Here is a 24,514-nt window from a genome sequence, read left to right as displayed (position 1 = left end):
GATGGGGTCAGTCGGCTCAAGCCCCTCTCCTCGGGGTCCTTTGTCTCACCACACGCCCCATTTAGTAGCTGCTTTTTGAGCATCACAAACAATCATATTTCATGATCTTGAGGATTATTTAAAGAACTCTTCTTAAGTAGACCAGAATGCATGTTACACTGGCATCTGGTGCATTGTTACTTTTAAGACCTGTGTACCTGTGTATGTAAAAGCATGAAACTGTTTCCACTGCAGCTGCTTAATCATAATGTCTGATCTGACTTTTTGGCTTTAAAATGAAGGTCAAGCTTTGGAAACAATCTCATCTCAAGGTCACTTTAGTAGCCGTTCATCTTGGGGTTTTATTTTATTATATTCTGAGAAAAAGTGAAGTGACTTAGCTGTCACGGTCCCATCTGTATCCCTAGAGTATTGTATAAATAAACTATTTAAAGTTACTCCGTTTCCAGAGTCTAGTGTTCTGCGCCTGGGTCTCCTCTGGACGTACCCATAACATCAGCCTTATAATACAGTTTGTTGGACAACACAAAGACGTGAGGTTAGAAGAGATCTGCCCGCAGCTGATATCTCTCCTAACATATCCTCACCCTGCCAATCAGCTACACTTCTCTGTGCATCAGACTGTGTGGGGAAAGTAAACCAAAGATGTAACAAAAGCAACGCTTTTCAAAATAATACAAGAATAAAACCTTGGAAGGAGCCTTGGCAGGCAACTTCACTCATACTCGATTCAAAGAGCAGGATGAAAAGGAGGAGGAACAATGTTTGCTTAGACTTGACGTGTGGTGAGAGTGGATATGATGGTGATCCAGGCGTCTGTGCAGCTCCCATCAGACAGCAAACCCAATGCCCTCTGTCTGATATAATCAGATTAGAGTTTTAACACTGGATTACAGAATATGAACTCATCCCTCATGATGGATTATTTTTATTTATATAAAAAAGACTGGTTTAAAAATTCTTGATATTATATTTTGTTAAAATTAATTCAACTTAATATATATTTTTACTCAACTGAATTCATTTGACTAAAACAAGCGTTCATAGTCGTCACACTGAGTAATTGTTGGTGTGTTTTTATTCATCACAGTTATGTGTTGCTCTGTCTGTGGATTGGGAGGGGATTGGTATTGTTTTTTATTTTATTTAGTATATTAGTATATAATGTTTTGTGTGATGTGTTCTCTGTCTGCTAAATGCTGTATCCTCCATGTCAAATATGATATTCAATGCACATATAAGCAGCAGAATAAACTATTATGTAAGAATAAAGATTCCGGCACGTTACAGACTTTGTTTAGACAGCTGGCAACTGATGCCCTGGGCAATGCAAAGAGACCGAGGTCAACAGAAATCCATGTTTTCAAACCATCTCAAACTGCAACATCACTTTACTGAAAGTTACTGTATAAACTCAGTTGCCACTTTATTAGGTACACCTGTACAATCTAATAAAATACAATTTAACACCTCTATGACAGTATTATGATTGACAGATCACTGTGAAAAGAAATCCTCCTAGCATTTAATACACAGAAAATAATGACATTTTAGTGTTTTTCTACGATAAAAACCAACAATGGCATTATGTTAACAAACCTAATTTAAAGCGTAATCATTTAAAAAGATTAATACATTATGACCAGGAATGATGTTGGTTAAATTAATATTAATATAGGCCTGTAGAATTTATTTTATAACAGTTTTATAACACTGGACAAAAAATTTAAATGCATCAAAATCAATGTTTTTGCTTACCATCGATATATCCCAGACTGAGAAAAAATGTAAATAAATAATAATTTTTCTTTTCATAACAACATTGGCATTACGTTGTTACGATGATCAGGACTGTTGGTTAAAATATTTAACTCTGAGACAAAGGAAAATAATATTAATAGATACAATTTTATGGCTGTATTATTTACACGAACAACATCAGAGGAATTTTATTTTACATAATGCACATTTTATAGGTTCACATGGATGATGCAGCAAGCGCAGTGGAGGTGCAGTTCCGGTGTCGACCACTAGACGGCGACAGACGACGTCATCAGCGTGGCGCAGATGGGCGTGGTCACGCCACACTTCCCCCTCTTCTAACAGACATTTTTACAATTCCAGTTGACGGTAAACGACCTACTTGCTGACCGTAACAACTGCAAACTGACCTCGATATATGATAAAAAAGGATTTCTTTTTGTATTAACCGGATATCGGTAAGTTAAACGGACCGAACTGTTGTATTTCACATCGTTGTAGCTGTAGTTAATAACGCTGGTATAGCTTAACGATGTTTTCCCAACTGGCGTAGTGACGTTATCGGCCCCGATCCGCCAGTATTTTTATTGGCTAATGTTAGCTAACGCTAGCATGCGAGCCAGCTTTCTGTGCAGACTGTTATTCGGTTTTACGTTTAATATACTGCATGTCTGACGTTATTCTTGGAGCACCGATGTGATTTTGTAGTAACTAGTAATATCCGACAACACATTGGTCGTTAACGAGAAGAGGTTATCGGTTATCGGTAAACCCACCCGTCGTAAGGAGGGGAGGAGCAGTCTGGTTGTGGAAAATTTGGACGCTAGCTTAGTTAATTGAGGGTTTGGCTTGAATGAGTGGCATAGACATGTGTCAGTTGTATCCTGTGTGAGTTAGTACCATACTCTTGACTGTATTTACACGCAAAACAATCCATCAACCTAATAACAAACCGTCGAGATCATGATACTTAAATATTAACACATGTATAAATGTTAGTATCAGTCATTATGTCATGTCATTTAAAGGTTCAACACATACATTTTGATCTGTCATACAACTATGATATTGTTTATGGAGCAGTGATGCTGCATGATTTCTACAATACAAACATATAAATATATTTTGGTACTCTTTCTAGCTTCCAATTTTACCATTTTTTTTTACAACAAAGAGATATCCAAAAACAACATGATGCTGTCTTTTTCTAAACTACCTGTAGTAATGTCCATACTTTGACAAGATCTTGATTTAATGTTGTTTCAGGAATCAAGATGTTTTACACATGTGGACCCAATGAAGCCATGGTGGTGTCTGGTAAGACTTAATTCGCCTACGTCTCATGATTACCTCTCACAATCCCACAGGATGTTTAGAAAGGGCACTGAAACACTTAAGCCTCCATAAAGATGCAATATCCAGAAGGTCACTGTGCTATGTAATGTGTTATAATAATCCTGTAATAAAACAGTGGATCAGTTGTGTCATGTGATTTAATCATCACATGTTTGATATTGAGTCAGATTGGCATTGTCCTGCTTCCTGTAGCATATAACAAGCTGTCAGTAATACATATAATTATTCGTACAGGGTTGCAAGTTGAACTGTGAACCAGTTAATCTGTCAGTAACTAGTTGTTTATTACTGAAGTACTGTTTATATTATGTGTTCTCCCTTCTCTCCCTCCAGGCTTTTTCCGTTCTCCTCCTCTAATGATTGCTGGAGGAAGAGTGTTTGTCCTCCCATGTATTCAGAAGATCCAGAGGTGATCCTATTATCAATTTATATTTCTCTTTTAATTACAACATCGCTGCCTGACTCTCTCTATGCCGTATCCATTACTGGGTTGCTTGGAGAAGTGGTTTTTGTGGCTGATAATTGACTTACTTTGCTCTGTCTCTTTTTTGCTGACGTTTCATTCTTGCTCTTTGTTATAATAGCTTACCCTTCCTTGTATGTTATGGCCTGTCTCCTCAGAATCGCTCTCAACACCCTGACTCTAAATGTGAAGAGTGACAAAGTCTACACCCGCCATGGCGTCCCTATCTCTGTCACTGGCATTGCACAGGTTTGATGAGGCTTTTATTAAATGTAATGCTGCTACTCTTTGCCACTTTAAAGGCTATTTCACACTCATTTACATCAACACTGTGATTATTGTACTGTAAATGCTCGGTCTAATCTTGTACTAATTGTTATGTTTCTGCTGTGACGCACTTTGGGCTGCAATTCTTGTATGAAAGGTGCTCTACAAAGAAAGATTCTAATTACATAAAAAATACAGAAACACATGCAAATTAATGGAGCAGCGCATATGTCCTATATATCGGTACTATACATAAACCCACCGCATGCACATTCAATTCATCTTGAAGGTTATTTACTGTCGGTGAACAAGGGAAAGGAAGTTCATTAAAAATCTGATAATTCGAAATATTTGCCGTTTTAGAAAAGTTTACTTTAAGTCCAAGCAGCTACTCGCTTCTCTCACGTTCTCTGTTCCTTTCTCTCAGGTGAAGATCCAGGGCCAGAACAAAGAGATGTTGGCCACCGCCTGCCAAATGTTTATGGGCAAGTCTGAAGCTGAGATTTCCCAGATTGCTCTAGAAACACTGGAGGGACACCAGAGAGCCATCATCGCCCATTTGACTGTGGAGGTCGGTGCATTAACGTTGTAAAACGGATTTGCTTGACAATCTCCGTCCATCAAAGATTGTTCAGAGGCTCTATGTCTATGACTCATCACTACTGTAACCACTAAGTGAATGCCCGTATACAACTGTGTGTGTGTGTGTGTGTGTGTGTGTGTGTGTGTGTGTGTGTGTGTGTGTGTGTGCGCGCAGGAGATCTACCAGGATCGTAAGAAGTTCTCCGAGCAGGTGTTTAAGGTGGCCTCCTCTGACCTGTGCAACATGGGCATTGGTGTAGTCAGCTACACGCTCAAAGACGTTCACGATGATCAGGTACTTTATGTCTGTTTGGGTTCATTTCCTGCCAATGCTGTTGACAAAAATCAGATTATCAAAAGACCAAACGCTAATTACTGGAGCAGCAGGAATCTGAAGTGTCGCTGTGAGCCTGAAAGGTTTTTCATATAAAAGCTTTTAGTCTCTCAACAGACACCAACTGTAGAATGAATTAAGTCTAAGTGCTTCAGTGGTGACCACTCCATCTCTCCTATTTGCTTTATGCTCTACCTTCCTTTTTACTGCTCGAGCTGTGTTGTCTCATAATTGACCCCCCCCCCCGTCTCTCTCTCTCTCTCTCAGGACTACCTTCACTCTCTGGGTAAAGCGAGAACAGCCCAGGTGCAGAAGGATGCCAGGATCGGAGAGGCTCAGTACAAACGAGATTCTGTGATGAGGGTAAAATCATCTTCTTTCTTCATCCCTGTCATTCCGTTGATGTGCTCATATCAACAATCTGAAAGATGTTCTGCTACATTCTCTATACAGGAGGCGCACGCGATGCAGGAGAAGGTTTCGGCTCAGTACAAGAATGAGATTGAGATGGCAAAAGCCCAGAGAGACTACGAGCTGAAGAAGGCAGTGTATGATGTTGAGGTCAACACCAAGAAGGCGGAGTCAGAAATGGCCTATCAGCTCCAGGTACAGTTCATGTTCTGAAGTTCATGCTTTAAGTTTTAAGGTGTCGGGTTTTCAATTTCCTCTGCTTCTCTCGTCAGGTGGCCAAGACCAAGCAGCGCATTGAGGAGGAGAAGATGCAGATTCAGGTGGTGGAGCGGACACAGCAGATTACGCTGCAGGAGCAGGAGATCACCCGCAAGGAGAAGGAGCTGGAGGCCAAAGTCAGGAAGCCTGCAGAGGCAGAGAAGTACCGCCTGGAGAGGCTGGCTGAGGCTCACCGGTGAGTGCACCCGACACACAAACGGCACCAAGACATTAAAGATGAAATCACGTCAGACACTTAAACAATTTGCAATGTCTCTTCACTCCTGGCAGCCTGCAGCTCATCATGGAGGCGGAGGCAGAGGCCGAGTCCATCAGAGTGAGTCCCGACAGATGTTTCCTTTTTTTTTTTTTTTTACCACTCTTCCTGTTGTAATCTTAACTCTGTACCTTTATGTCTGTGCGTGCACGTAGATGAAGGGTGAGGCCGAGGCTTTTGCCGTGGGGGCGAAGGGCCGTGCGGAGGCGGAGCAGATGGCCAAGAAAGCGGAGGCCTTCGAGCAGTACAAAGATGGAGCCATGGTGGACATGCTGCTGGAGAAACTGCCACTGGTCAGTCTGAATGTTACAGCTGTGTGAGGAAACGTTGGCCTCACAGAAGAGCTGACGTTTAGTTTACTCTAAATGAGTTTCAGGGGATTAATCCACATTCAGCTCGTTTGCTCCACTTGCTGTCGTCATCATGGCGGCTCTGCTTTGCTCCACATAATTCATTCACATCTTTTCTTTCTTGTCCTGCAGATTGCAGAGGCCATCAGCAAGCCACTGTCGGAGGCTCAGAAGATCACGATGGTGTCCAGTGGCGGTGCAGAGGTGGGAGCAGCCAAACTCACGGGAGAGGTGATGGATATCATGACCAGGCTGCCGGCCGCTGTGGAGAAACTCACCGGAGTCCATATCTCCCAGGTAAGCTGGACTACGTGTGTGAGAGAGACAGATGTAAAACATAACGACTGCTGCAGGTAATCATCTCGTTTCTCTCCTCCAACCTCGCAGGTTATTGCCCCCGCTGGCCGTGTGCATTAAGAAGAAGAGGCGTCACCAATATTCAGACTAGGAGCTCCACGTCTCCTCCTTGTGCCTATAACCACTGTAACGACTCTGCAGCACCGTAGTCTTGTCCAGTCTGTGTGCATGCACGTTTCACTTCTGTTTCTCTATTTTCCAGTTCCTCCTTCATCTGAAGAAGATCTTTTATCTGCCGTTATGTGGTTTCTTTGCATGTCCTTGATCTGCTGCGAGAAGCAGAAGCGGCTTTAAAGAAGCTACTTTACCAGGAGACAAAAGCCTCCAAGTAGGAATCGCTGTTTTATACTTGCCCATAAGTATGCACGTTTTCATTTTGTTTAAACTCTAAAGCAGCCTCATTGTGTCTGTACTATAGGTCAACCAACTGTCATTTATTATTTAACTTTTAATGTAGAAAGTATATTTGGCTGTAGCTTTTCTGTGCCTTTCAGTGTACGAAAAGGTGCTGAGCTCTCCATCACAGCATCACCTCATAGTTGTGTGTGTGTGTGTGTGTGTGTGTCACTGCTGTAGTGCTATAGAAGTGGAAGACAGTCGGGGTGTTAGTTTACTCCACATGTCGCTTTGTAGTGACGGACCGTTACTGGGCCCCAAATCATATCGGTGGAAGGATTTGTTTGTGTTTTCAGAAGGAAAGGAAAGGAAGTGGTGCACGGTGTCGAGCTGAAGGAGGTTTCCTGTTGAAAGAATAGAAAGTATGTTGTGGTTGGAAAACACAGCGTGTTCTGGAGCGGCTCATCACTAACCCGCTGCTGCTTTCATGTGCTTGCTGTCTCGAGTTTGAACTAACATTCAGGACATGGTATGATTTAGTGGCGTTTGTTTGGTGTAGTGATTTCCATGATAATGTGAGTATTATAGAGCGACAGATGTTTTGGCTCTTCCGTGTTGAAGAACATTTCATCTGAGCTTTTTTTTTTTTTTTACAGAATCTTTTCTAACAGTTAAAAGTTTTTCCAGCTGCCGAGCCATATGCATTTTGTTACCGCCAAGTGCCTGGTTTAAACTTCTTTACGTAAGCCTATTACACCTTTCCATCAGGGAATTGTTCCTCGTGTCCAACTGATCCTACGCCATCGGTCGTCAGTAGTGACGGCTGTAGATGAAAGCCAAATCAGTCTACTCGTTTGTTCCTGTGACTAATCTTCTACTTTCCTAACGTGTCTTCGCATGTCTGTCTTACATAGCTTTCAAGTTGTATAAAAGTCTAATATTCCAGATTTATGTAGTGAAATGTTCTAACGATAATGTAGACACAATAAACTATGGATTTAATCACGTCTGCGTGTCCTCGTCTGTGATCTTTGAATGTCTGCTTAAAACCAACATTTGGTTTTTGGGAAATTACGAAAAAGGATAATAAATAATCGTTAGTCCCTCGAGCACATCTTGATTTATTTGAAAAGGTTAACTTTATTAAAACATCTACAAAAATAGACAAGGATGAAATACAATGGCATCAATGCAGCAAGCATTCTACAGATACAGAAGACCCCAAATGTAACAAAGAGCTTTCCATATATTAGTAAAAGGAAATTACAATTCTGTCCTTAAAATATGTACATACTATTATGCTCAACCTCGAAGACACAACAAGGACAAAATTAGACATCAAGGAGTGTCTACGTACGTACAGAATATATAAAAATATGGGTTTAGTTGAACTACAGTGTATCAAAAATGACTCAAATGGCACAACCATTCACAATCAGTAAACACGGTTACTGGAGGGACTGCGTTACAGTGCGTCACAATCAGTCAGGTAGAGAGCGCTGATTCTACCGCAGCTTAATGTACGAACACGGGACAACGCAGAGGTCGATGTCGACATTCACACGACGATCAGACGTCCCCGTTTGAGCAGAACGGTAACTGCGAGCGCAGAAATGCATTTGGTTGAGCAAAGATTGATTATTCGATGAGTAAACAAAAAGGTCATACATTTTAAAATGAGATGAATCGTTGGTGCCATTCCATTTTCTTTCTTATTAAATAATATTTTACATCTCGTGGTTTGGCGATGCCTTGTAGGGGGGAGGATTTAACAAGACAGACCGTCCTGAATTTTAATCTCCCTTGGAGAAATCACTGCGGGTGAGATGCATTAGAATCCACACGGACTGGAATCATCAGGCCCCCTCGGAGAGAAGAGTTTCATCGCGGCCAGGGATATGCATGTAGGATTTAAAGTGCAGCTGGTTGTGGAATTTTAAATCTATCCTTTGTGTCTGGGTCGCAGCCAGATACAAAACAAATTGCCAAAAAACACCTGAGCAGGCGCATTTGAAGATGTCCCGCCCGCTGCCCGGCTGGCAGGATCGTCTCTCTCTCTGCTTGGAAAAAACATTTTTAATTTGTCATCGGCAGCAGCAGACCCTCCTCTTCTGGCCCCAGGGATACAGTTCTCCTCGCTGGGACGTTTTGACTACAATGTGACGTAATCACTTTGTAGAACGGGGGCTGCTGCTGTCATCCGTTCACACAGCTGAGGACGTGCGTCACTTCTGTTGGGATGGAGGATTGTTGCAGGCTCAACAAACACGATGAGATCTCATCTCTTCAGCCACGTCTGAACCTTTTCATAGATAATCATCTTCAGATGGCCTGAAAACAATGGCGTGATCTCACAGTACATACTACAGATACTAAGACGATCCCTGTGCATGCACCTTCATGATCGGTGTTCTGTTCGTGGGACGTTTGTGTGTCACGTGCACATTTAGTTACCCTGCATGTAGACGGTAAATAAAGGTCATGAAACTGAACGATTGTTCATATACTAGCTTGCTATGGTCGTAGTTTTGTGTCATTTAGTCACACAAACCCTCCTCACATGTTAAAGTCTCTGAGAAGAGAGAAAGAAGTCCCTAAGCAGACTGCACCCACCACCCGTGAAATGTAGCTCACATCGTTTCTAAAGCTGGGGTTAGTTTTGCATTTGGGCTTCGGGGTCTGATGTGGAAATAAACCGAACCAGCGGCTTCTCAGCCCCATCCACCCAAAGAAAAGTATAAAAGCGAGCAACCCACTCCCCCCCCCCTTCCCCTTCTCATCTGCCGTGCAGCAGCAGCACCTCCACCACACCTTCCCATTGTAGCGAGGAGGCATAAACCAGACCCCTCTGTAGTTTCTCTCTCTACACCATGTTCATGGCGTCCTCGGTGAGAAAGGAGTGGATGTCGATGAAGGACGGGCGGAGTTTGCAGTCTCTGCTCCAGCAGCTCAACATGAGCTCGTAGAGACCCTGAGGACACACAGCCGGTCTGCTCAGATACACCTGCAAGAGAGAGAGTGGTGGAAGAGGGGACCAGTGGATTAGTGAGAGCCAAATTAATTCATTTCAATAAAGCTTTATTGTCCCCAGAGCTGGTGCAACAACAAAAACAAGAAACATACGGCAGCAACAAAGACACTATAAAAAACTATCGTGCAGTATTAGCAGCATGCACAAAGAGACTATAGTTTATGGTTAATGGCAGCACATCATATTTATTAGAACTCTTCTTGTTGGTCAGACAGTTTGTCTCCTGCAGATAACTTCTCTCTTTAATTGAGTTATCTGCAGGAGACAAACAGTGTGTTACTAAATGTTCAGACCGACGAACACAAAGTGTCCAAAGACCGCCCACTAGAGGGCGCCAGATATCACGACCCTGCACACACGAGGAGCCCGATGGGTTCAGGGACGTGGAACGATGGTGTGAGGAGTTTATATTGAAAGAGTCTGAATTTATCGTTCTGGTGTGAAAACTATGAGAAACTGAGAAACAAAGCTCAGACCAGAGGGCGGCTGCTGTGAGACGGTTACCTGTCTGCCCTGGTCTCTGAAGAACTCCCCGGCGTTGTCGATGACTTGCTCGTCTGTGAGGTTGGAGTACGGCTGCTCCTGACAGACGCTCAGCATCTCCCACAGAGTGACTCCGAACGCCCACACGTCGCTGGCCGTGGTGAACTTCCCCTGAGAGCAACCAGTGGTTTCATCAGCATCAACACTATTACCTGTTTATCACAGAACACTAACGGATGCTGAGGGACGAGACGCTTACTACATACATTTAGATTTTAGTTTTTAAAAGAACAGAAGGGGTTAAACATATTTCACGTCTCAGTGAACCCGAAAGTGAAGTGCAGACTCTGCATTTAACCCATCCTGGTACAACAGTTACAGACACTCTTATCATCGACACTATGACCTGCATCACACACACACACACACACACACACACACACACACACACACGCACACGCACACGCCCCTCTCACCATGAGTATACACTCCCAGGCCATCCAGCGTATGGGCAGCACCGCTCTGCCCTGGATCCTGTAGTAGTCTCCAGAGTACAAGTTCCTGCTCATGCCAAAGTCGGCTATCTTGATGTGCCGCTCACCGCCCCGATCATCGTCGCTCTCACCCTTCTCACCCCCGACCAGGCAGTTTCGCGTGGCCAGATCCCGGTGCACAAAGTTCAGGGAGGAGAGGAACTTCATTCCTGACGCAATCTGACTGGCCATGGAGATGAGGGCCGGGTAACTGGGGGGGGGGACACTGAATTATTTCAGACCCAGAACAGAACAGAAGTGCATTTGTTAAATTGAACTGTTTATTCATATGTGCGTGCATGCTCGACGTGCGTGTGCATAGTTCTGGTTTACCTGATGGTCGGAGTATTGTGTGTCGGCCCCGTTTTGTCCAGAAGCACTCGGTGGGACAGATACTGGTTCAGATCTCCACACTCCATGTACTCCGTGACCATACAGAGGGGGTCGCTGCTCACACACACTCCCAGCAGACGGATGATGTTCGGGTCCTTCAGGCGAGACAGGATCTTCACCTCTTTCAGGAAGTCGTTCCTACCAGGGCGAGTGAAGATGCATCAGAAAGAGGAATCACACAGGAAGGATGAAGAGTCAAACTGAATCAACACCCTGCAACTCGGGGGGGCTGCCGACATCCTCGATTGTTTTGCAGGTTGATATGTTTGTCTCCCACGGACTTCCCGTACAGTAATAACCTGCTTTATAAGCTCACACGAGATAAAAGCTTTATGAGCACAGCGCAAAGAAAGGGCAGAGATCCAAAGTAAACAAGCAGCAGGTGAGAAGAGTCAAACGTCTCAAACCACAGAAGAGCAGATTTATTTACTTACTCTGCAGGATCTGTTGGACAGAGCCGGGGATAAAATGTGAGAAAATACTGGACTTGTATTCGACAGGCTGAAGAAATCTCTGCTATGCTTCAACATGTCGATGAAACAACACATTAGATACAAGTTAATATAGTTTGTGAAGGCTCTGCCCTCTAAGAGTTCTTAATCCAATCTCTTCTCAAGGAAGTCTATCAGACGTCCTGCCTCCTGTCTGCTATACGCCTCTGAATACACCCCGATATCACCGGGCAGTGGGAACACGCACACTTCAGAGAACATATACAAAGAGCAGAAAAGGAGAAACACTGAAGCCGTGTTCGATGCTACAGACCTGGCATTCTTGGAGGCGTCCGGGCGCAGGATCTTCACTGCTACCAGCAGAGGGCGACCTTTTCTCACATTGAAGGGGAACTCCAGGTTGGGAAGGTCCTGAGGGTTCTCGATTTCACACAGGTGCACCTTTCACCAAAGAAACAGACATTGTTGAAGCACCTTCACCCTCCACCCACACACCACACACACACACACACACACACACTGTTCTCAGCTGAATGCCTCACCTCTCCGAACTGTCCTTCTCCCAGCTTCTCCTTGAAGATGAGAAACTGGCGCGGCAGCTCCGGCAGCGGGGTGGCGTCTGCCCCGGGGCTGGAGGAGGCCAAGGCGGGCACGGCGTAGGTGTTGTTACCGCTGACACCCTGCAGGCTCACGATGTCTGCCTCAGCGTAATGAGGAACGCTGGGAGGCAGCGGAGGAGACACGGGGGGAGACAGGGAGGGGTAAGGAGGGGAGCCGGGGTAGGGAGGAGGCTCCTCCTGAGCCGGGGGGAAACCCTTCTCCATGTCCATGTCCAAACCACAGGCTGAAGGGTGGAGGGAGAGACAGACAGGGTGGATGAAATGGAGATTAGGAGAACTGTGTGATTAAAAACAACTTAGTTTTGCTTTGAGACGGTCTGTGAGAGAACATGCGAGCACAACTCTTAAAGGGATCGTTTGGATCTGGGGGGATTTTATGAGACAACAACAACAACAGAAAACTTTTAAACACTGAATGTTCTGTGCAGGAAACAGAAGCTTAACACTGAAAAAACCCGATTAAATCAAAAGGATCAGAGTTAAAGTCTGAACACAATAAGAGTTTGGCCACAACACATAAGCTGGAGGTCTGTAGAGCCCATTATTACTATAGCTGCTGCTCGTTATTATATAACTCAACCGTTTGTGCTGCATGAGTAAGACTTGTGTTGCTCTATTGACTTTTAAACACAATTACAATATACTGCAGTACTTTAACATTCAACACGACCAGCGTCCACGTGTGCTGAACCCTTAACAGGTACAGCAGCTTTGGGATTCTGCTCAATCCCCCAAATATCCAACCGTCCCGACAAACAAAGTTACTTTGAGTGGTGAGTACATGAGAGGGAAGAATTATGTGAGTAACAGGAGGGATGTGAGACGCATGCAACAGATCTAAAGCGGCGGACAGACAGAAGGTAGGTAGAGAGGTAGGGCCCCTCCCGACTGTGCTGGCCCAGTCGGACGTCTCTTACCCTGCGGCACATTGAGGCGCTTTTCCTGAGCCTGAGCGGTGCTGGGGACGACTAGAGGTCTCGAGCCTTTGCTGTGATCTGACAGGAGCAGGTGATAGGCCGGGTTGTTTAACAGCGAGGCTGAGAGGGCACATACACGTCAAACACACAAACACGCACGGGACGAGGCGGGGCACACACAGGGACCATGATATGGAGCGTACACACAACAACAACCATTAGCAGGACACTGTTAGCATAACCATTATAATACAAGGGGGGGGGGGGGGGGGGGGGGGGTTGCACTGACACACGGAGCACAGAACACATGAGCAAGAACAGGCAAAAGGTTGACACAACTCAAAGCAGTGAGTGAAATAATGTTTCTGTTACTCGTGTGGTTTCAAACTCACACAGGCGCCTCGTAAAGACGGCATGCAGGCCTCCTGTGGTGCAGAGAGAAGGAATGCTTTCCCCCTCTCTACTCCTCTGTCTCCTCCCTTCCCTCAGAACAATAGCTCTTTTGTGCTCCCCTCTGCGCTGTGAATCTTCTTGGAGGCACTCTTCCTCGCAGGGTGCCTGGTTGGATTTGCTTTGTGTGGTGAAGCTCAATGTAACATCGTTGTTTGCTTGATATGCCACATTTCCCCCTTCACAGACGAGTTTACTTATTGATAAGATCAACAAACCGAGGCTACGAAAGCAGGAACACAGGCACGCAGACGGAGCAGTCTGCACAAACCACATATGGAGCGGTGCATTGTTTCACATGTCGCTCTGCATCCATGCCACTGGCGTGTTCTCGCCTATAGATCTCTGTCAACACGTGGTGTGTCGCACGGCACATCAGCATGTCCCACTACTCACCTAAATGTCTTTAAATGCACTCCCTAACCGTGTGCTCATGTCTGCGTTTGGAAACGTACCTGGGCTGTTGTGATCTCTTGGCCGCAGCAGAGCGCTGGGCTCCTGGTACTCTCCTTCTCCCTCTCTGTCGTGGTCGCGGTCGTCGGGGAAAGTGTGGATGCGCTGGTAGCGGCTCGAGTAGCTGTGCGTGTTGTTGATGACCACGTTGTCCGAGGGGACCGACAGGTGAACCCGCAGCTCATCGCTGGACAGACTACCCTGGGCCTGGTGGGGGGGGGGGCAGAGGATTGTTTGTTTGTCAGTTTCTCAAAGTCCTCGTGAGGTCTTTAAATATCTCGTGAGTCCACTTTAATATGATATGAAACAGAAAAGCAGGAACTCTCTGAATTATTTAGCCTTTTGTTTTGCATGAAAAGTGATTATTCTTTAGCCGATCGACTAATCGCTGCATCTCTGCAGGAAACACAAGACGCAGGCAGCACACACTCTGTTATTAAGCACTAGCGAACGCAGACTTCTGTAACAGTCAATGCAATAAACTCTACATGCATGAGGGTTACAATGTTTACGTTTCAGAGGCAACACGGAACATTACATCCTTCATTAAGTAGGATTCATTGCAGGACTGTTGTGTTGGACTAGATTAGTTTTAACAAGCTTCTGAGTGTGTGTGTGTGTGTGTGTGTGTGTGTTGCATCGTTTGAATCCCTAAAGCAGATGGTGATCAAACTGTGGAAACAAACTCTAATCTTTAAACAATTTGATGTAAATGTAGAAAAGATTCCCACAACACATCCAGCGGTGCTCTGCCAACAGACCTGCAGTCGTTATCTCAGCCTGCCATCAATCATTGTTCAAAAGAAAAGGAACCCACACACACACACACACACACACACACACACACACACACACACACACACAGAAGTGAGTCTACTAAACCCTGAACCGCTCGTTACATCCCTCCATTATGTGTAACCACTTATCCTTTACGAGGTCATGGGGGGCTGGAGCCCCTCCCAGCTGACATTGTGTGGAGGACACACACACACACACACACACACACAGAGACAATCTACAGGCAATTTCATCAACAACTAACCTCACCTGCATGTTTAAAAACCTACGCTACAACGTGGAGAACTGAATCTGTAGTTACACTTACAGCCAAACAGGAAGTGCTGTAGACGACAGACGCTATAATTATGAAGCACATTTTGATTGCACAATGTAATGACAGCCGTCGGTGCGTAGATGAGCCTCGCTTTCACTGTACAACGCTGTCTGGCACCGGGTACGAGCTCCGGGGGGGAAGTGAGGCTCGATTCAGGTCAAGAAGCCGTTGAAAGCAACATGCAGTTTGTCCCGAGCTGGCACTGGCTCCAAAACTCACTTACAGTCGCCAGACGACGTCATGGCGCTCATTTGCATAAAGCTTAGTGGTCTATTTTAAATGTCAGTCTGGACTCACCTTGCCCAGTATCTTTTTCCAGTACTGCCTCCACAGAATGACAGCGATCACAGCCAGCAGCAGAAGGATGATGCCCACCAGGCAGCCAATCAGGATAGCTGTGTTACTGCTGTCGTCCTTGGCGACAGGAAGCCCCGCCCTGGGAGTGTTCCCGCCATATTCTGCATCTACAGGAGAGAAAATCCAGGTGGGAATGTTAGAACACCTGCTGGTGCAGGTCTGATGTGCAGAGATTACTGTGCACTCCGAGTGTTGATGCACGGTCTGCGAGTGTTCGCTCTTTCAGCGCAGTCACGCACTCCCCGGGGTCTCACACACACACACACACACACACACACACATATATTGTTTCATCAGGGTTATTAAACATCTGATGGGGATTGTGTGTACGCCCGCTCATACCACAGGGCTTCTCATTGCACGCTGCTGAGAGAACAGAATGCGAACACTGTTTTGCTTCAGCTTTGTAGTTAAATATTAAATCATGCAGTTATTTCTCTCCCTTAAAAGAGAGAAGCGTGACATTTGAGCGAGCGATGAACTAACACAACTTTAACAGAGAAAGTGACGGTTTGGATCAAATGGCTCAATTAAAAAGAACAAAAACCAGGCAAACATCTCAGATATGATGCTTGTGTGAGTGTGTATACACACACACACACACACACACACACACAACATATACACCTGCAAGCAAGCACACACACACTCAGATTTACACACACCACATTGTCACAACAGGAAACAAACCCTCTCTCTCTCACACAGTCAGTTCAACACCGTGCGGGTAATAAATAAATCAAAAACAAAGCCGCTCAGCCGCAGCCAGTAAAAAGGACAAAGCAGCAAACACGCCACACGAAAGCGTTCCCAGCCTCGTGAGGAGCCTGTTCCTGTTTAGCTGTGTACAACGCAGCCAGTTCCCCGAAACAACATGCCGTTTGTGAGACCGCAGGAAGCCAAGTTGTTATTGTACATAAATATCATGTACTATAGCTCTGTTAGTGTTTTTCCTACAGCTGTATATCTTCAAACCCCGGGGGGGGGGGGGGGGTGCCTGCCCCTGTAATCCCTCCTCTGTAATACTTCATACTCAGTGGGACAGTTTTAAGATGCCAGAGCGGATGGAGCCGGGTTCATCTGCTCGCTCTTTTGTTTCCTGCTCTCTCACCTGACAGCGTCCAGTTACCGGTGGTGTCCGTCGTGTAGGAGGCGGTGGGGGGGGGTTCTGGAGGAGCGAGGGATGAACAGAGGAGGAATGTGAGAAGAGATGTGTTGGAGACTCAGAAGAGCGTGATGAGGAGAGGAAATCACGGGTGATTAAAAGTCCCTAGAAAGTACCACGCCAACTTTTCAAAAGTCAAACTGAAAACTAAAAGAATTTAAACTTTTAAATCAACATTCAACCTTTAATTTTACGCCAGGTTTCTCCTGCCCTTTAGAGACAACGACACGTGTAAGATGAGCATCCGGCGTCGACTAAGTTTCAGCAAATGTTTGGCTCGAGGCCAAAAGGAGCTTGTGATAAAGAGCGAGGCGGGTGCGACACGGCGCCGCTTTAGACACGGGGCTCAGACACACAGCCGACACGCTAACACGTCACAGAGAGAGAAACGGAGCACAGAGGTGATGAGGGAGAGACAGCATGGTGGGTGATGAAAGGGAGACCACTGAGAAAGAATGGCTGGTGGAAAGAGAGGGGGGGGGGAGGAGAGGAGCAGGACTCACCAGATGGGCCGGCGGTGGTGTTGGAGGAGCTGTGGATGGAGGTGGGAGAGGAGGAGGTGTGGTTGACGGGTGGAGCCGAGGAGCTGATGGCAGGAATCTTGGGAAGATGAGAAGGAAGTGAATCCGTCTCCGTGACATCCTCCTCAAGCGGCTCTGGATAAGGAGGACAAGTGGAGGAGAAGGGGGGGGGGGCATTTAATGACAATGTTTCATACGTTTCATAGAACACAACACGCCGTCCGGTCGTCCTCGGCTGCAGAGTGGTGTTTCCAGACAAACAGTAGATCATAATGTTTTAACTTCTTATCAGAACGATTGTAAAGCGACACTCTTTCCTAAACGATAAATCGTATCGACAGATCAAAGCTGTAAAATCAAGTATTTCCTCTGATAGGACACGTTTGGACACGTGATGCAAAGTCTGGCGTCTGGTTTACGATTGTTCAGGGTCGTCATGCAACACTACACGCTTAATTACAGAGACGTCTCAGAAACAGCTTCCTGTTGGCGGTTAAAGAGGAGCACGGCATGTTTTTACACTCAATCTGAAGTTTGTTGCCATCACAACAGCAGGTGTAATAATATGTTAATTCCAAAATGAGAACAAAACTCTAATATTGTGAATCCACACATGACCCGGGTCACTAACCGCAGGGCGGCAGTAGCTCAGTCTGCAGAGTGTGGAGGTGGACTGGTGCTTTGAGAGGCATCAGTCCACCTCCACTGACCAGATGCAGTGTTTAATAATAACTCCAGCTATTGTTCCCTAACTCTCAGTTTGACAGTGGAGTCAATCGACCACGCTCTGGTACCAGAGGACCAAATGTGAGTGAGCTCCGTCTCATTAGGACGCAGACATTTGGTCCTTCTTGTGGTGGAGACTCCAGTTTGCCAGCTTTGACCTTAAAGCTATAAAATACAAGATGTTGGACGGAAGACGCTCCAACATCCCATGAACACGTATTTACTCATCGGGTGACGTTTGAAGCCTCACCTGGTGGTAAAAAGCATTATGTAGCAGGACTCTGTATATTTTCCACGCGGACCTTGAAACAGCTACGAGTCCTGCGACCACACGTGCCGCAGCACCGCTGGGTCGATTCCTTTCAGCTACCTGAATACGGAGCACTTTGCTGATTCTTGTCACGCTGTAACGGACAGAGATTGTGAGTAGGGACGACAGTTTAATTAGTCGCCGCAATCTCATTTGGAGAGCAGCAGAGGAGTCCTCTATCTGACTTCCAATCAGACGGAGGACTCAATCTTTGTCAGGAGATATCGAAACCACCTTTGTGTTTTCTGTCGAGCACAACTGCATTATGTTCCTGTTGAATCCCTGCCAGAGTCCTCGACTGTAAAACAAAGTCACGCAGCAACATCTTCATTCTGAAGGTGAAGAGCGCTGCTTGGACTTGCACCCAGAGTACAACTAAGCAAACAAAGCACAATCTCTCCTGGACCTCCAAACACACATCTCACACACGACGCATGTTTCCTACCAGAGAGGAAGGATATCTCGCTGATGAGCAGCCAGTGGTCGGCGAAGTAGAATTTACAGCGGAGGATCTGAGCCGGCCGGCCGCCCAGAGGGAGGGAGATGGGTCGTGAGGAGGGGTCCTTGAGATCCTCGAGGGGCACAGGCAGAGTGAGTGCAGGGGACCAGGGCTGCAGGATGCCGGGCTTAAAGAGACACTCCACTTTACTGAAGACTCGCACGCCCTGAGTGTGCCGGTTGTTGCTGTGCACCTGGAGGAGGGAGACGAGAAAAGACACATCCTTTATTTATCTACACACCTGCATTAGCCGGTCCGTCCTGCAAACGTCTGACTCACAACCTTTATTATTCGTGGAGGCATTCAATTAACACACAAACTTAATGACACGTTCTCATCTTGTTCAAACGTAATTGCTTTGGCACGACAGAGCGGGACTACAGATGATAAGAGTTAGAACAGAGAGGATGCAGTGTGTGACCGGTGGAGGAGAGCAGATGATGCATCTGGGCTGTTTTTACAAGCAGAGAAAGGCCAAAGAGAGAAGAATCCATAAAAGCTCATCTAATATATGGAGGTGTCATTGTGGCTGGAGAGAGGGACATGAAGGACGATGGAGGGGGGCGTTCAAAATGAGCGAGCAAGAGGTCAAAACTATAGATCTGACAGAGAGAAAAGTAGGGAGGAGACGGCTGCTCTGACAGGTTAGCTATTAACCTCACACTTACTGCAAGGCTCGCCACTCTAACCTAATCCACATCACACACATCACACACACACACACACAACAGCTGCACCAGATGCTGAGTTGACGTGAAACTGATTCTATCTGGAAGGGGATAAAATGGGGGGTGAGGTATGTATTGTATGTTGGTGGTAGAAGTGTTGGGGGGGGGGGGGGGGGGTCTATTAAGTCCATAGAACTAAAGTAAAGTAATTCTCTACTCCTTGAGGGAACACAGCTCCAATGTCCTGCACAAAGCTTCATTTGAGAGCAGAACACTGCATTCGTTATGTTTCGCTCGTTTCATCATAAATCTAACCTACATTCACGAGTTCCCTCTGATCATCGTGTTTCCTCGTCTTCCACATGAGCCTACAAGGAAAAGTTACATCGATTCCCAGAGGACAGAACTGGATCTTTACAAAGGCAAAGCAGAGTCCCGAGGCTGGTAAAGGTCCTGTAGGAAGTGCAGTTTGACTACCACACAGGTCAGAGAGCAGAGGTCCCTTTGGGACGGTGATTAGGTGCAGGTTAAGGAAGTACAGAGACAAGTCAAGCCTGAGTTAGGTTCAGGTTCCCACTCTTTATTTATTTGACCTGTGTGTCGGACACATCCGCTTTGCCAGGCCCGCACAACGGTGTGTGTCAGCTTAGGTTAGAGAGGGAAGCCCACGGGGGAAAAGGCAGGAAATACCGCTGGGAACCATTTAAAAAACAAAAGGTAACTGAGAAACACTAGAATAATAATGAATATGTAAAGAAAGCTGACAGAGAACATTCAGAAGTGTTGGATCGTAGTCAAAACCAAACCTCGTCTGACTGGTGGATTCATGCGGTTTAATGTGCACATGTATAGGACAGATCCCACCCAAACCCACATTCCAACACGGTTATAACTCAAACTGTGTTGCTTCATATCATCCCCCCCTGTTGCTCCACAAACTAACCCCAAGAGCCACACAGACGCACAAACAAAACTCTGATGCAACTCAGTGGCACCCAGAGAGCCGAGCGCTGACGCACTGTCCCATGATAAACAATGGCACATTAAAACTAATTAAATGGCTGCAGAGCTATTCCAGCCAAAACGCTGCTTTCTGACGAGATGGCAGACGCATAACTCTTCTGTCGGGAGTTCGTTTGAGCGGTCGCACTGGTTGGAGCTGCAGGGATTGCAAAGGAGTTTCATCAGCTGCATCAGCCTAATGTCCCGCCATAAACACGATGACACGCTTCTCTTGTGATGATGAGGTAATTAATTATAAACCAGCTCTTCATACTCGTCTTCACGGAACTCAGGAATCATGAACGGGATCTAATTTTAAAACATAAAGAAGTTATAAAATCTGTTTTACTTCTTTAATATGCAGATGTATGCATCGAGGTGTTCCGGTCATCTGCTCTAAAGTGCATCCAGGAACTTTGCATTGTGAACTTTTGTTTTTGGATTAGTTTGACTTTTGTTGGATAATTGATTGTTTAAGTGCAGACAGGAAACATGTGGAGAGAGTACAGTATGCGTCTTACCCACAAGGCCGCAGAGACGCCCTGTGCATCGTTAAGTCACACAGACAGAGATTCCTGTGGGATAACAATGTCCTGCATAGCCCTCTCAAATTCGTTTCCACACAACAACGCATGCACCGTCACACAAACGTTCACTGCCTACCTGCATGTTGAGGAAGACTCGCGGTTTCTCAAAGTGGAACTCGATATCCACGCTGCCTTGCCCAAGGGCATCCCGGCTCCAGCCCAGGTAGTCGTACCCAGGCCACACCCTCAGCTCTTTAGTTTGCATGAAGTCGTCTCCTCCCAGGACGCCGTCGCACAGCTGTCCCAGGCCTCCAAACTGCATCCTGCACAAACACAAACACAGTTTCTACTGATGCGAGTGTTTAATGCTCGTCTGTGAATGTGGACCACAGGAACACTGAACAACACTGTGTGGGTTAACATGTAGCTCTGTGCAGAAATAGTGCTGGACCGCCTGTCACTATCTATTTACGAATGCATCATGTACTGGCATGCAAAGATGCATAAATAAGCATATATACATAGATGCATATGCAAAAAAGCCCCCACACACACACACACACACACACACACATCTGCTACAAAGAAGTCTGGACTACATCTAACGTTTTAACTCAGCCGTTAGCAAAACATTTCAGCCCCATTACCCGCACAGCCCGTGCAAGTGTGGACCCCCACCAGTTTCTAGTTTACCCCTCCTTTGCTCCCCGGCAAAACATTATGGCCAGGAAACACGGCTCAAATCCCCGAGCAACTCCAAAACATAATGTCATTCCCTTTCGATTAGGCGGACAGCAGAATAAACGAAATGCAAAACAAAAGGAGCAGTTTCTGGGAATGTATTCAGATGAGATACTTACTCATACATAAGCTGAATATCTTACCCTTGCTCAGTGCTCCCGTCGTAGGTGGAGTCGTTCAGATAGACAGGCATGCCGGAGAGGTGCATGATGTGACCCACTGGAGCCGCGTAAGCCTTCAACCCGTCTGAGTGACAGAGAGATATTTACATATATTCAGTACGATTCAGTTAAAATCTTTTACTTTTTAGAAGACAGATGTGCACATGCAGCGTCTGAAGCGTTTCATCATCATCATGAGCAGCCACACGTTTTACTGAGCCAACAATAAACAGCCATCACTGCTGCGGACAAACGGCTACAGATGTCTTTTAAGTAGTAAAACAAATGAAGAGGTCCACTGGTGCGGCCCGCTCGGTCCCAGCCGCCATTAACCGGTGAAACTCAACCCTCCAACATACAGCTAATCAGCCTGCTCCCTGAGAAAGGAGGTGACGTCAGCAACACGGCCTACAGCCCGCTGCTCTGCTACCCATAATAAACAACGCTTCACATGGGGTTTACAGTACGAGCGCAGTCTGCTTTTTGCACATAAATGAGTGTCTGCGATTGTGATTATGCACTTTCATGTGGAAAGACACCGTGCCGCCATAATATCCGATACGGGAGAAGATGAGAGGCAGCGTGTGCGTAAAACTTGACATTCTGTAAATCCTGAATAATCTCTGGTTTGTGGACGAACTGAGCTGCAGTGAATCAAGCACATCTTAGAAAGATGTTCTCCCCGAAGACACAGACCGGGAACTGAGGCTTTTAGCTCTGTGACAGTTCTGATTTACAGGCAGCCTGTCTGAGGGAGGCGGATGGAGCAGGAGAGGAGGTGAGCCACTCATAAATACTCAGCTAGTCAGTGTTGTGCTTCACGAAACACAGAGACCAACACAATTTATCACCGTGTGGCTTTTTGTTTTTTTTATCTGGGAAAACCTCAGCGGGGCTGTTAATCTGACGCAATGCCTCAAATCAATGCATGGGACATTACCATCGAACAACTCCTTCTTTTACCGTCTAATCTCAGTAACTCTGGGACGATAGTGAACCCACTCACCTTTAACATATGAAATGTGATCTGATTTACCAAGGTGTGAGGGGGCATGCCTCAGAATATAAAAGACCAAATGAATACTCAAGTAGCCATAAAAAGGAAAGACATCTGTATATATATATATATATATATATATATATATATATATATATATATATATATATATATATATATATATATATATATATATATATCTTTGTATATATATATCTTCATGTCTCTCTCTCACCTCCACACAAACACTTACCGTTCCACACACAACCATAGAGCTCCACCCGGAGGCAAACACTCATAACCCGGTCAGCCAGGGGGTAGAAGCGCACCATGCGGGCCACTATGGCAGGGCCCAGGTCTTTCAGCACAACATCATAGGTGTTCTCATTCCCCGACACCACCTAGGGGAGTGAGGTACAAATATTCAATTACACAGTACGTCGCTCGCCTCCCCGGTTATCTGTGGGGTTCAATTAACCTCGCCTCAGGGCTCAGACTTTTAATTCAGTACGAGTCTTTCAAACTCTAAATCTAAAGAGAGCTTAAATCAAAATGTTAATACACAAAAGGTGTAAAGAAGGACAGACGTTAGAGGGTGAGCCTCTGGCACTTCTTGTAGCAGCAGCCTGCACCAAAAGATTTACATTGGCTTATAATCTTTGAGTATTTGTTACTTGGCAATGTTGTGAAATAATAACTGAAAGGAGGAAAGAAACAGTAGGATTCCTTCCCTGAAACATTGGCTGTTGGAGGTAAAATATATATATAAATAAATCCCCATGCTATCATGTTGTAGTGGTGCAAAACACAGTGCAGAACTTGTCACCAAAGAAAATATTGGACATTTACCAAACACAGTACGACGCCTTTATCTGCACAAGGTTAGCCATTCATTGCAAAGTGTTGAAAACTTGCCTGAACAGAAAAGTTACAAGACAAAGTTCAGCTGGCGCAATGACAGACTGCTGCACTTGCCAAAAAAAAGAATTAAAAAAAATGAAACGCAGATGAATAATATGGCCCTCTGTGTTTAACTGCTGCGGGACATTCAGCTGTTTCCGATCAATAATGGAGAAGCTCGACTGCATGTTCCTCGATCACATGGTCACATAAAGAGACAGTGGGCTCCAGCTCTGTTGTAAATAAAACAAAAAGACCCCCCCGCTTACTTCTCGGCCCCAGCGGTCCTTCCAGGTGATCCATTTCACTCCGTCTCGGGAATAGTGGAGCCGATAACTGCGGGCGAACTCCTGGCCGTGCCCGTCCTGCATGGCGACCCTGGGTACCAACGAGAGCCAGGAAGTGAAGTTTGTGCAGGTCGACCTGCAGGAGACGGGGAAACACACAAAACTCACTAAAATATAGACAAGCATTGGAGATACAGATAAAGTAATGAGCTGAAGGAAATACTTCTAAAAATGGGTAGATTTATTGTAGTCTGCTGACATTTTTGGAAATATGCTTGTCATGGTGCTAACCCCGCGCCCTATAAGAGTAGGTTGTAATCTGGCCAGACACATTCCAGTTTCTGCACCTTTATTATTTATGCCATCCTGCCGGCACAATAGATCTGTAGTGCTGGGTGTGTTAGTTGTGCAGCCCAGTGGCAGAGTATGTTAGCATAATACGCACATGTGGGTAT

General features: G+C 45.7%; 2 protein-coding genes across 2 annotated transcripts in view; one reads left to right on the top strand and one right to left on the bottom strand.

The window, feature by feature from the left end:
* Positions 1 to 2,083: 2,083 nt before the first annotated feature.
* On the top strand, positions 2,084 to 7,759 carry LOC115021858 (flotillin-1-like). Its single transcript, XM_029452577.1, has 13 exons — positions 2,084 to 2,219; positions 3,028 to 3,078; positions 3,451 to 3,526; positions 3,739 to 3,829; positions 4,275 to 4,418; positions 4,605 to 4,724; positions 5,031 to 5,126; positions 5,217 to 5,369; positions 5,447 to 5,628; positions 5,724 to 5,769; positions 5,865 to 6,002; positions 6,192 to 6,356; positions 6,447 to 7,759. Exons 2-13 carry the CDS (start codon positions 3,036 to 3,038, stop codon positions 6,474 to 6,476), a joined length of 1,284 nt encoding a protein of 427 aa, XP_029308437.1. The 5' UTR covers positions 2,084 to 2,219; positions 3,028 to 3,035; the 3' UTR covers positions 6,477 to 7,759.
* Positions 7,760 to 7,856: 97 nt separating this feature from the next.
* ddr1 (discoidin domain receptor tyrosine kinase 1) overlaps positions 7,857 to 24,514 on the bottom strand; it is a 32,544-nt gene continuing 15,886 nt past the window's right edge. Inside the window, 17 exon segments of the mRNA XM_029452576.1 lie at positions 7,857 to 9,756; positions 10,288 to 10,437; positions 10,743 to 11,025; positions 11,133 to 11,330; positions 11,958 to 12,085; positions 12,187 to 12,488; positions 13,182 to 13,301; positions 14,087 to 14,291; positions 15,496 to 15,662; positions 16,667 to 16,723; positions 17,224 to 17,376; positions 18,723 to 18,969; positions 21,110 to 21,296; positions 21,858 to 21,960; positions 23,126 to 23,273; positions 24,042 to 24,134; positions 24,136 to 24,195. Coding sequence (XP_029308436.1) covers positions 9,616 to 9,756; positions 10,288 to 10,437; positions 10,743 to 11,025; positions 11,133 to 11,330; positions 11,958 to 12,085; positions 12,187 to 12,488; positions 13,182 to 13,301; positions 14,087 to 14,291; positions 15,496 to 15,662; positions 16,667 to 16,723; positions 17,224 to 17,376; positions 18,723 to 18,969; positions 21,110 to 21,296; positions 21,858 to 21,960; positions 23,126 to 23,273; positions 24,042 to 24,134; positions 24,136 to 24,195 — 2,742 coding nt within the window. The 3' untranslated portion in view covers positions 7,857 to 9,615.

Source organism: Cottoperca gobio, chromosome 16 (assembly GCF_900634415.1).
Source record: "Cottoperca gobio chromosome 16, fCotGob3.1, whole genome shotgun sequence".
Lineage (NCBI taxonomy): Eukaryota > Metazoa > Chordata > Actinopteri > Perciformes > Bovichtidae > Cottoperca > Cottoperca gobio.
The sequence above is the reverse complement of the archived record's forward strand: the minus strand, read 5'-3'. Positions and strand labels throughout refer to the sequence as shown.

What these genes read in the sequence shown, in the direction of transcription:
- LOC115021858 (XM_029452577.1), top strand. Translation starts at nt 3,036, where the DNA reads ATGTTTTACACATGTGGACCCAATGAAGCCATGGTGGTGTCTG. An exon ending in AAATGGCCTATCAGCTCCAG is followed by an intron (nt 5,370 to 5,446) that starts GTACAGTTCATG and finishes TTCTCTCGTCAG; the next exon opens with GTGGCCAAGACCAAGCAGCG. An exon ending in CCGGAGTCCATATCTCCCAG is followed by an intron (nt 6,357 to 6,446) that starts GTAAGCTGGACT and finishes CCAACCTCGCAG; the next exon opens with GTTATTGCCCCCGCTGGCCG.